This window comes from Gopherus evgoodei, chromosome 3 (assembly GCF_007399415.2).
Source record: "Gopherus evgoodei ecotype Sinaloan lineage chromosome 3, rGopEvg1_v1.p, whole genome shotgun sequence".
NCBI classification, from domain to species: Eukaryota; Metazoa; Chordata; order Testudines; family Testudinidae; genus Gopherus; species Gopherus evgoodei.
Genome location: NC_044324.1, coordinates 51,637,293 through 51,649,739, shown reverse-complemented (window position 1 = coordinate 51,649,739; position 12,447 = coordinate 51,637,293). Strand labels below are relative to the sequence as shown.

The window sequence follows — 12,447 nt, the reverse complement described above, 5'->3', positions numbered from 1 at the left end:
ACTTTGTCACAGTATATTATCTCAGTTGACAGGGTTTTATATTTGTGATTGTCTTTTCTACTTTGTAGAAATATAATTAAAAGGAAGTTTAAAAAAAAAACTAAAGAAAATGTGTTCAGAGTGATTTCAAAACCCAATCTATCCCCACAGTAATTGGATTTGTAGGACTGAAAGAACAAAGTATAAGTCTTATAAAATAAATCCTAATTCTTACAAGTGCAAATTAAATAACTAAGAACTACATATTCTCCTTGATCTGTGAGCACAATTCCCTTTGACATCAGTGAACGTTATAGTGCAGTACATGGTTCTGTGTGTGCCTGTGCATTTAACAGCTGGTTATGCTGAAAGAGCAATTACATAGTTACAGAGGCCTATCCAGTAGCCTGATTTTACTTTCCCTTGAACCATTTTTAACGCTATTGTACCACCACAGTTTTGGGTGGAATTACTTCTGATTTACCGTGTAGGTAAGAGGAGAATCAGACCCTGGGCATTTTTCTTTTATTTAGGTGTACAATTGTTTCTGATTAAGTGACAGCATTCATGATTTTCAAGAGCAAGCAAGGGCAGTTGTTCACCTGATTAGGAGTGCAGTTCCACTTTTTGTGCATGAAATTCAAGCACATCTCTACATCAATTTGATCTTTCATTAGATTTGAGTAAGCTTTTTCCATTTTATTATAGCTTTGCAAACTATGAAGTTCATTCTTAATGTTTGGTAGTTCATTCTTAATGTTTGGTAGTTGCACTATAATGAGTTATGTTCAAGAGATACAAACAAATTGTAAGGGACCTCTTTTGGTATGAAGCTGATTAAAGTCTTTGAAGTTAAGAAAATCAATGTAACTATGTATCTACATATTCCACCCACAGGGCTGGCTCTACTGTTTTTGCTGCCCCAAGCAGCGCACCAAATTGCCGCCATGGACGGCGGGGACAGGCCATGTGCTGTTAGGGCGGCACGCGCGTTTCCACAGCGGCGGCAATTCGGTGGCAGCTTCTGTCTTCAGCCGGAAGACAGAAGCTTCGCCGTGGACAGCTGAACATAGAAGCTACCATCGAATTGCTGCCGCTGCGGAAATGCACATGCCACCCTAATGGCACACGGACTGCCCCCGCCACCCACAGCAGCAGTTCGCACTACTTGGGGGCAAAAACACACAGACTGCCGCCTCTTGCAGATTGCCACCGCAAGCACCTGCTTGGAATGCTGGTGCCTGGAGCCAGCCCTGCCCAGCCACATTACTGTACATCATACCATAACTAAAGGATAAGAAGCAAACTGGAAGAATCAAGCAATATTTTTAGTGGAGCCATTGTTAAACAGGTTTGGATTATGAACATCTGTGGAAGAGATGTTTTACAAGTGTCTTATACCAAAACTGTACTTTTCATTTGTTGTCTATAATTTTTAAGGTATGGGATTTTCACATTTATTTAGGTAGTCTGTTTTTTTGTCAGCAGAATATAATCTGGAACCATGTGATGATCCTGGTGTTCCTGCCTTCAGTAGAAGAATCGGTTTTTACTTTGGTGTTGGAGACTCCTTAACCTTTTCTTGCTTTCCTGGATATCGCTTGGAAGGTGCTAATAAACTTGCCTGCCTGGGTGGTGGCCGTCGTGTATGGAGTGCACCTCTGCCAAGGTGTGTGGGTAGGTGGTCACATGCTTTCATTTCATTCATCAAATCGTTGATAGCACATGGCAGATGTCAGAATAGTGGGCAGAGAAAAAAGCTCTAGAAGTAAAGGGACAGATCTCCAAACTTTATGTTCTCATAGGTCAGTCAGAGTTACAAATTTTAGTACTGCATGACCATTGTAGTTAGAGGAGACAAATAGAAAACAAGCACTTAAGGATGTTTTAAATTAACATTGGGGTTTGGAACAATTATATTTATCAATTAAAATTATAATACTATAAGTCTGAAAGGTATAATGAGATAAAATGCAAAGCAGGTTTCAAAACTCAAGTCTGAATAAGGAATGTGTGATTCCTGAACAAAGAATTCATTATGAGAATTGGCAGTGGAATACAACTGGAACCACAGTTATACTGGGCCAGGTTCTGCCTTCATAAAGGGATCACTCAGGTATAAGTGAAGGCATAATTTGATCAATTTATCTTTCAGGGTAAAGAAATAATCGCTCGATCTTTGAGTGAAAAAGCTTCTCACAGATTCCCAAAATTGACTTTTAAAGTGATTTTCACTTTTTTTTTCTTATTGTGTTTGAAATAAAAAAAGGTGCTGCTTTTAAAGCATCTGTGACTATAAGCACAAAGGCAAGTGAATAAATAGTTCTTTGAGTGATATTAAAAATGGAATTTTTACATGTTCAGATTTGAATTATATTTGAATTGCAGAGGTACTATATTTGATTTGTGGGTTGGTTTAATGATATGGTGATTGCTAACTGTCCTGCATATACATTGTGAACTGCTTGCAACTGAAGTGAATCTGATCAGTTGATATTGACATAATAATCCTGAAATGTCAAATACATCCACTCACCTCTGAGTGAATTGGTTTGAGAAGGTTCATGTTTTTAATGATTTTATTTCATGAGGGAGAAATTCAATTGTAGAATTTTGATTTTGATTTTTTTCTTTTTTTTTAAAGAGCGTAATACCATATCAGCATAAAGATGTAAGATCCTCTTCTGCATGAAAAATCACACCAAAGGGGAAAACTTAAAACTAAATTTGATCATGATTGGCAAGCGGAAGGCTTACTGTATTAACCTCTCAATGGTGCAAAATTAATGGCATGGCCTGGGTTGAAGGGACCTGAGAGTCAAGTGGAGCTTGAGGATATGTGGAAATTCTTAACTCCAGGCACCTATTAGGAGAAACTATCCTGATCTTAGGGTATGTCTACACTATGGGATTAGTCCGATTTTACAGAAACCAGTATTTGGAAACAGACTGTATAAAGTCGAGTGCACGCAGCCACACTAAGCACATTAATTCAGCGATGTGCATCCATGTACCGAGGCTAGCGTCGATTTCCGGAGTGTTGCACTGTGGGTATCTGTCCCATAGTTCCCACAGTCTCCCCCACCCATTGGAATTCTGGGTTGAGATCACAATGCATGATGGGGTAAAAACAGAGTTGCAGGTGATCCTGGGTAAAAATGTAGTCAGTCAATCCTCCCTCCGTGAAAGCAACGGAAGACAATCATTTCACGCCCTTTTCCCTGGATTACCGTGGCAGACACCATAGCACGGCATCCATGGAGCCCATTCAGCCTTTTTTCATTGTCACCGTATGTCGACTGGATGTTGCTGACAGACGCGGTACTGCACTGCTACACAGCAGTATCCCCTTGCCTTTGCAAGTTAGCAGAGACGGTTACCAGTCATATTGTACCATCTGCTGCTGTCATGGGTGCTCCTGGTTGGCCTCAGTGAGGTTGGCCAGGGGTGCATGGACAAAAATTGCAATGACTCCCCAGGTCATTCCCTTCTTTAAGTTTTGTCTAAAGGTAGAGTCAGTTCTGCCTAGAATATCAGGCAAGTCTACTAAAGAGCCAGAGAGGCAAACAGCCGCTCCGGGTCAGAGACCGAGATATCCCGCAGAAATGATGAGCTGCATGCCATTCTAGGGGGTGCCCCTGCAACAACCCCACCCGTTGCTTCCCTTCTCCCCCACCCCTTCTGGGCTACCATGGCAGTTATCCCCCCATTTGTGTGATGAAGTAATAAAGAATGCATGAATAAGAAATAACACTGACTTTATTGTGTCTGCAAGCAGAGATAAAAAGGTGAGGAGGCAGCCTCCAGCTGCTATGATATTCCAGGCAGGACTGAATCTCTAGGAGACAAAGTTTAAAGAAGGGAATGACCGGGAGTCATTCCCGCTTTTGCCCAGGTGCCCCCGGCCGACCTCACTGAGGCCAGCCAGGAGCACTCACGCAATGATGGCGACTACGGATACCAGTCATATTGCACCATCTGCCACCAGGAAGGGAAGGCAATGGGATGCTGCTGGGTAGCGCTGCAGCACCGCGTCTGCCAGAGGCATCCAGTAGACATACGGTGACATTGGAAAAAAGGCGAGAAATTATTTTTTTCCTTTTTCTTTCACGGGGGGGAGGGGCTGACAACATATACCCTGAACCACCCGTGACAATGTTTTTGACCATTCAGGCATTGGGAGCTCAGCCAAGAATGCAAATGGTTTTCGGAGAGTGTGGAACTGTGGGATAGCTAGAGTCCTCAGTCCCCCCTCCCTCCCTCTGTGAGCATCCATTTGTTTCTTTGGTTTTCTGTTACGCTTATCTCAGCTCCTTAAGTTTCACACCACACTGTGTTGAGCCCCTGTTTGGCCTCTGTCTATCATAGCCTTGGAGATTTTTTCAAATGCTTTGGCATTTCATCTTTTGGAATGGAGTTCTGATAGAACAGATTCATCTCCCCATACAGAGATCAGCTTCAGTATCTCTTGTATGGTCCATGCTGGAGCTCTTTTTTGACTCTGGGACTGCAGGGTCACCTGTGCTGATCGGCGCTCCACGCTGGGCGAACAGGAAATGAAATTCAAAAGTTTGCGGGGCTTTTCCTGTCTACCTGGCCAGTGCATCTGAGTTCAGATTGCTGTCCAGAGTGGTCATTATGATGCACTGTGAGATAGCACCCAGAGGCCAATACTGTCGAATTGCAGCCACACTAACCCTAATCCGAAATGGCAATACTGATTTCAGCGCTACTCCCCTCATCGAGGAGGAGTACAGATATCGGTATTAAAAGCCCTTTATATCGATATAAAGGGCTTCGTTGTGTGGGCGGGTGCAGGGTTCATGCGATTTAACGCTGCTAAATTTGATATACACTCGTAGTGTAGACCAGGCTTTCAACATGATCCCCAAGACCCTATCTACTCCAAGGCAGCATGATTAAATCAGTGACTGTGCTGATATTGTTTCACTACTGCTGGTGGTACACTAAACGTTCTGCACTATACACCATTTTCAAGAGTGCAGCTGAACCTAGGAGAACATCACACTGCACCCAGTGTCATTATTCATTTGAGTCCTATTCATTTGAAAGCGCAGGGAATTATTCTATAGTACTGTCATAAACAGATAGTTAAGGGTTAATGTCTCTTTTACCTATAAAGGGTTAACAAACAGGGACCCAAACACCTGACCAGAGGACCAATCAGGACACAAGATACTTTCAAATCTGGGTGGAGTGAAGCCTTTGTTTGTGGGTCTTGGGTTTGTGGGTTGTTCTCTCTGGGTCCTGGATGGGACTAGAGGGGCAACCAGGTTTCTGCCAATCTCCCTGCTACAGTCTCTTATCTATTCAGAATAGTAAGTAAGTACCAAAGGCAGTTATAGTCTTTTAACTTGTTTTTCTTATTTGCAGATGTGTACTTGCTGGTAGTTGTCATAACCTTAGTCCCAGATCTGGACCTTAGCGTCCAAAATATGGGGGTTAGCATGAAAACCTCCAAGCTTAGTTACCAGCTTGGACCTGGTACCTGCTGCCACCACCCAAAAAATTAGAGTGTTTTGGGGCACTCTGGTCCCTCTGAAAAACCTTCCCTGGGGACCCCAAGACCCAAATCCCTTGAGTCTCGCAACAAAGGGAAATAATCCTTTTTCCCTTCCCCCCTCCAGGTGCTCCTGGAGAGATACACAGACACAAGCTCTGTGAATCCAAACAGAGGGACTTGCCCTCTCCGTTTCCAATCCTGGAACAAAAGCACTTTCCTCTTCACCCAGAGGAAATGCAAAATCAGGCTAGCAATCCAACACACAGATCTCCCCTTGATTTCTTCCTCCCACCAATTCCGTGGTGAGTACAGACTTAATTTCCCTGAAGTAAAGAAAACTCCAACAGGTCTTAAAAGAAAGCTTTATATAAAAAAGAAAGAAAAATACATACAAATGTTCTCTCTGTATTAAGATGATATAACACAGGGCTAATTGCTTAAAAGAATATTGAATAAACAGCCTTATTCAAAAAGAATACAAATCAAAGCACTCCAGCACTTATATTCATGCAAATACCAAAGAAAAGAAACCATATAACTTACTATCTGATCTCTTTGTCCTTACACTTAGAAACAGAAGATTAGAAAATAGAACTACTTCTCCAAAGCTCAGAGACAGCAGGCAGACAGACAAAAGACTCAGACACACAATTCCCTCCACCCAAAGTTGAAAAAATCCGGTTTCCTGATTGGTTCTCTGGTCAGGTGTTTCAGGTGAAAGAGACATTAACCCTTAGCTATCTGTTTATGACAGTAGTAGCTTAAATTGTGTTTCTGCTGGAGAAAGCTTCTTTCTATTGTCTATAAGCTAAAAAAACCCCTGTATATTTACCATCTTGTTTACAGAGACAAGATTATGTTTTTATTTTCTTTTATTAAAGTTTTCCTCTTTTTTAGAATCTAATTTATTTTTTGGTTATCTGTTGTAAAACTCCAGGGAAGGGAGTCTGCACTCACCAGGGAATTGGTGGGAGAAAGGAAAGGGAGGAGGGAAGAAAAACCTGCTCTCTGCGTTTATCTCTGTATCTCTCTCTGGGGAAGAAGGGAGGGGGAAAGGGTGATTCAAGGAGTTGAATCACGGTGGTCTCCTAGTGTACCCAGGGCAGGAAAGAGCAGGGAGGAAGAAAGGAGGGGGGAAGGGAAATGGTTTATTCCCCTTTGTTGTGAGACTTAGGGAATCTGGGTCTTGGGGGTCCCCAGGGAAGGGTTTGGGGAGACCAGAGTCTATCAGGCGCTCTACCTAAGTCCTGATTGGTGGCAGCCTATCAGATCTAAGCTGGTAATTAAGCTTAGGGGAATTCATGCTAGTACCCATATTTTGGACGCTAAAGTTCAGATTTGGGAATTATACTATGACAAGTACCTTTCAGATTGACTATGTGAGCTGAAAAATTAGCTTCTTATTTCTCTATTCTTAATAGAAGGGTGACTTTATTAGCTTGGCAATTCTAAAACTATTTATAAGTAATGTTTTCCGTTAAGTTTATCAATGTGTTAGGCTATGTCTGGATTCAACAGAAATGGAACATAAAAGTTGTTGTTACTGCATATTGTGTCAATGAAAAGGATACACTAATTTCTTTGCATTCTCTTATGTTTGATCTTAACTTGTCAATTCAAGTAATTGATTTCAATGCAATCAAAATATTTGTTCCTTCAATATGCATAGAGGTAGGAAAATTAAGTGTGTATGATTAAAAAGCATTTGACTATCATACAAAACAGTTTGATTGCTTATGATAGTCTTTTAATATATTTTCCTTTAGTCAAATCAGTATTGGTTCTGATAGAAAGGAAGCTTTTGCCTCAGCCATTAGTCAAAGTTCAGGGTCCTGCAGCTTGTTTCCATTAAGAGAAGAAGTGATGATGGAGTCAGGTATCTTTGATGCAATCCTGTCTATATACAAAAAATGTTCAAAATATTATTTTCTTGAACAGAAGAGGACTGAAACAACAGGAGGCAGTTTCTTTGTTCACTGCTAGGGCCCTACCAAATTCATGGTCCATTTTGGTCAGTTTCAGTCATAGGATTTTAAAAATCCTAACTTTCATGATTCCAGCTATTTAAATCTGAAATTTCACGGTGTTGTAATTTTAGGAATACTGACCCAAAAAGGAGTTGAGGGGAGGAGTCACAAAGGTATTGTAGTGGGGGGTTGCAGTACTGCTACCCATACTTCTGCAATGCTGCTGGCGGCGGTGCTGCCTTCAATGCTGGGCAGCTGGAGAGCTGTGGCTGCTGGCCAGGATCCCAGCTCTGAAGGCAGAGTCACCGCCAGAAGCAGCACTGCTGCTGGTGGGGTGCTAGCTTGGTATATTTTAGGGTAAAGCACACAAAATACCAGATTTCATGGGGGGAGACCAGATTTCATGGTCCGTCATGTGTTTTCATGGCCATGAATCTGATAGGAACCCTACTCATAGCTCTAAGTCCCTTTCAGCCAACTTCTCCTTCTAGACTTCTCTTGGTTTCATGCTCCTTATGCTTGTTTAAGTGGTATCTGATGCATCCTTGCTGCCTTTTCTGTCTGTTTCTGTAGTATTTTTCATGCATTTCTCTGACACAGACACATACCCCCTCCACCAAACAATATTCAATGAAAAAGCCTCATCCCACATAGTTGAATTTCCTGGTTAGATTCACATGTCCCTTTGTTTTGGTTTGAGACTCTTATTGTTTCTTACATTTATCCTGAATGAAGGGTGCCTGTTACACAGATGTCAGGTTTTTATGTTATCTACGGAATGAAGATTTCTATTTGAATAGTATTAACTTCTGTGAAGTCATATCCAATTAAAATAGAATATTTATAAAGCTGCAGTTACTTACATGACAGCTACATAAGGTAAATACAAAATACCTTACAAATTAATTCCATCCAATGTTTTCAAGCTATAAAACAAGTAAAAACCCAATCCTGTACACCCTTACGCACCTGAGTGTTACTTACTGATGCAAGTATTTCCATTAAAGCCATTTTTCTCAAAGATCTCCAGATGGATTTGCATGTGGTGGATTCTTCCCCCTGCTTGGAGATCCATTGGTTTCAAACTATACCAAGACACGCTGGTGTGAAGAAAGGTACAGGTGGGCTACCAATATGGAGAAGGGAAATTCCCCCACCCCCCAACTAAGCAGCCAACCAGAACTCCAAGGAATTTCTTCCTCCTTACCAGTTTGGTCAGATTATCTGGTAGAGGTCTTTCCCATCACCCCCTCCCCTGGTTCTTGTGATGCACACAGAAAGCTGAAGACCAGAAGTGCGAAGTGCAGGCAATGCGATGTTTGTTGGGTTACTTTCAAGTAACCATATCCATAGCTCTACATGCTGGCAGGGTCTGTTAATCAGTGTTCTGTTCCCAGCTCTGATGCTGCAGACCCTTTGCCCTTGCCCCCATTCCCACCTCCTCCTCCTTAGCAGGTCCAAATAACCTGCAATGCACGCCCCTACTCCCACCGTTTACAAGTTATGGTCATCTTCTGTTTTGAAGAGTCATGAGTCCGGGGTCTTTGTCCCACTTCTTTTATATCCCATGGGGGGGATAAGCAGTGAGGTTGTGTCCTGGTCAATGCCAGGCTTTTCTTTGGCCTTTAGTGATGCTTATGCCTGACCCTTCACCTCTCCTTGCCTCCCTTAACTGGTTGCTTGACCTTGGCTTGAGAGAAGAGCAAGGCAGTCTTCGAGTTTATGCTCATATATTACACTCCCACCATACCCTGTAACACTTTTAATTCCATCTCTTATCATCCCATCTGCTTATGGGCAGATGTAACTCAAGGTGACTCTATTCTTTGTTCACACATATTAATAAGGATATAATAGCATCAAAAAGTCAAACCCAAAATTCTATGCCAGGCTAACCAGGCCTATATAATAACACCATCTTTCCCACTCAGAGGGGATGAGGGTAGGGGATAGAGATTCTTTAGCTAAAATGCCAAAGAATGATTTCCTATAACAATTGAATTAGCAAAGGAATGCATATATGTAATTTTAATATTCAGTGACTGAATATTGATAACTATTAAGCCAACATTTCAAAAATATGGAAGATATTGTTCACTGTCATATATAACATCATGAGGAATTAATTTAAAGTGTTGAGATGGATGTATTAAAAGTACGACCTACACAGAATTTTGTACATAGTTTAAGGATATAGAGAGTCATGAAATGTATTTGTTGCTTAATTTACATAAGCTTTCTCTTGTTCAGTTGTGTTTATATTCCAGAGTTTACTCAAAGGTATATTTTATTAAAATTGTCCTCTGAATCTGTTGCTTTGTGAAAGTCTTCATTTTGGTATGTGTAGGCTTTCAGTGATTAACTGTTGGGAGAATTTTAAATTTAGGGTTCCCACTGAAATTAATATTGCTTCGTTTCTACTCTTGGCATATACTGTATGAACCGTTGTATGCACTTAAAAAGTTTTAATCATGGACTATTTCAATAGAAACTGTACTTTAATGAAAAGTGGCTGGATAAAGGTTTTACTTAAAAAGTCAGGCATATGAACCAGGTTTCATAAACTACACTTTTTCATGATAGAATCCCTTTGTTTGAATATATGATGACTGATATTACTCAGCTGTTTATTCTCCATTTGTTGATCAATGTTGTTTATGGAACACTTATTTTAAAAAAATTATGCAGCCTACATCTTGCAGAACTGAAAACAAAAATCTTCAGCCATTCAGAAGGTTCTCAGGATGATAGTTTGTGGATTGTCTAAATTTGATGTTAAACAGCTTCCGTATTTTACTTTGTTCTTAGTACTTGTTATGCAGACATTATCTTGGTTTTTTTTTCCCTTGAACTTAGGAATCAAGGTGCATGACAGCAGTAAATTAACAGGGAAATTGATAATTTTTTGTTCTCAATCTGAACAATTGTATCTTCTGACCTACTGAACCATCAGTATAGTATTCGTGGTTTTTCTGAAAGACCTATTGTAGTTTTCTTTGTATCTCATTTCAATATTCTATCAAATTTAGTAAAAAAAAATCCAAGATTTATTCAGCCAGGGGCAAGATTTAGAACTACTGATGTGGAAGAGGAGAATTAACCTGGCTTAGTATCCTGGGACCAACACAGCTAAAACAACTTAGAAGGGAAAAGACATTTTACCTGCTTTTCATGTAATCCTTCAGACATTTTCTATCTTAACCTTTTACCAGGTATTTTCACCCCTATATTTGCTTATACTACTGTTGTATGAGCAAAAATGCCAGAAAGAGTGGACATGCACCCTCTTTTGCCCCTTTTCTTCCCAGCATTCTTTTTCTGTCATGGCTGCAACTAAGGGATTTATACCACAGTTAAACTATCACTGAAATGCACTATCACAGCAAGCACATTACACTTCCATTTCATTTATGTTACCCAATTGACTAATTTTGCTTGTGTATAAATCATTTTCACAACTGTCTACATGACCAATGAAGCGAACTCATTTTTTGGTACTGTTTTATGCCCTGTATAGAATATTCGTAAAACAGCCTATGGGACAGCACAAAGTTCCTGTTGAAAAGATACAGAAACTGGGTGTTACATTATTTCATGTTTAATTAGTGTGGCTCCATTATTAAATTGTATGTAGGCAGTTTATTTTTTATGATACATGAATGCTGAATTACAGTGGAATCTTTATGGAGGCACTGTTCATGTCATATTTGCATTACTATCACTAATGTATCATGTTCAGTGGTGTCATAGTAAATACCGCATGAATAATTAATAGTGGGGTGCTAACATAAATTGACAACACTCTCTAATACGTAGCTCTTCTTTAATAATTTTTTTGGTATTCACTGTAAAATACTTAATTATAATGAATCTATTTTGTCATGTTGTAGTGGTGAATTGCAATTTCACAGGAATTCCAACATAAGTGACACTCCTGCCAGCCTGAAGAGGACTAGTGAATTCCTTAGTATTATCAGTCCTTAGGATTTGAGTTTTATATTGTTGTTTTTACATCTCTCACATCATATGATTTGAAAGGCCTTCATTTTTGAGCAATTTGGACCAAATCTGGAAATTCTTATTCATCTATAATTCAGTCCTCAGTCAGACAAAGCTCTCATTTAAGTTCTGTGGAAGCTGTGCCTTAAGAAAGAAATCTTTAAAAACTTAACAAACGCCTTGGCTACACTGGCACTTTACAGCGCTGCAACTTTCGCACTCAGGGGTGTGAAAAAACACCCCCCTGAACACTGCAAGATACAGCGCTGTAAAGCCTCAGTGTAATCAGCGCTGCAAGCTACACCCGTAAGGGATGTGGTTTACGTGCAGCGCTGGGAGAGAGCTCTCCCAGCGCTGGCGCTCCGACCACACTCACGCGGCAGCGCTTTGAAATTTCAAGTGTAGCCATACCCAAAATCTTTTAGGATTTGAAACATGCCGCTGCCCAGCCCGAGGCTGTGCTGGTATCTGGAAGGGAGGTTCTGTCACAATCTATAAGGCTAAAAACAGCTGTTGTCAGATTTAACTTGCCAAATGGTTAGGTAGATTTATGAGGCAAATTATGTGACAAAGTTTAGCAAGGTAACTCAAATTACATTGATTTTATAGCAGTCTTTGATAAACATATCTTACAATTTTGGAATTTTATAAACAGACACAATTTTAGGTGGCTTTCAAAATCATTTTGGGTCAGAGTTTGATTTCACGAAAACAAATGGTGATTTGATCAAGTCATGATCAAAGTCTCAATATATTGGAACCTCAAAATGGCTTCAGTTTTGAATCACCCGTATCTCAGCAAGAAAACGACATCATAGAAGAAACTAAAGAGAATTCAGTTTTGCAAAATGGAGTGTTAGGATATGGTTTGCAAAAGTAAAACAAGGTTTGGTTTGGATATCGCTCTTGTTTTATCCTAGCCACAGAGTTCAGCGTAAGAGAGCAGTCGTATGAATGATCCCTGTTTTGACTTGTTTC

The 12,447-nt window shown here is 40.4% G+C and overlaps 1 protein-coding gene across 2 annotated transcripts in view; it reads left to right on the top strand.

Moving 5' to 3' along the window:
- CSMD1 (CUB and Sushi multiple domains 1) overlaps positions 1-12,447 on the top strand; it is a 2,060,432-nt gene that overhangs the window by 1,586,101 nt on the left and 461,884 nt on the right. For both annotated transcript variants that reach the window (XM_030555566.1, XM_030555565.1), the window contains exon 21: positions 1,468-1,656. In XM_030555566.1, coding sequence (XP_030411426.1) covers positions 1,468-1,656 — 189 coding nt within the window. The remainder of the gene's footprint in view (positions 1-1,467; positions 1,657-12,447) is intronic.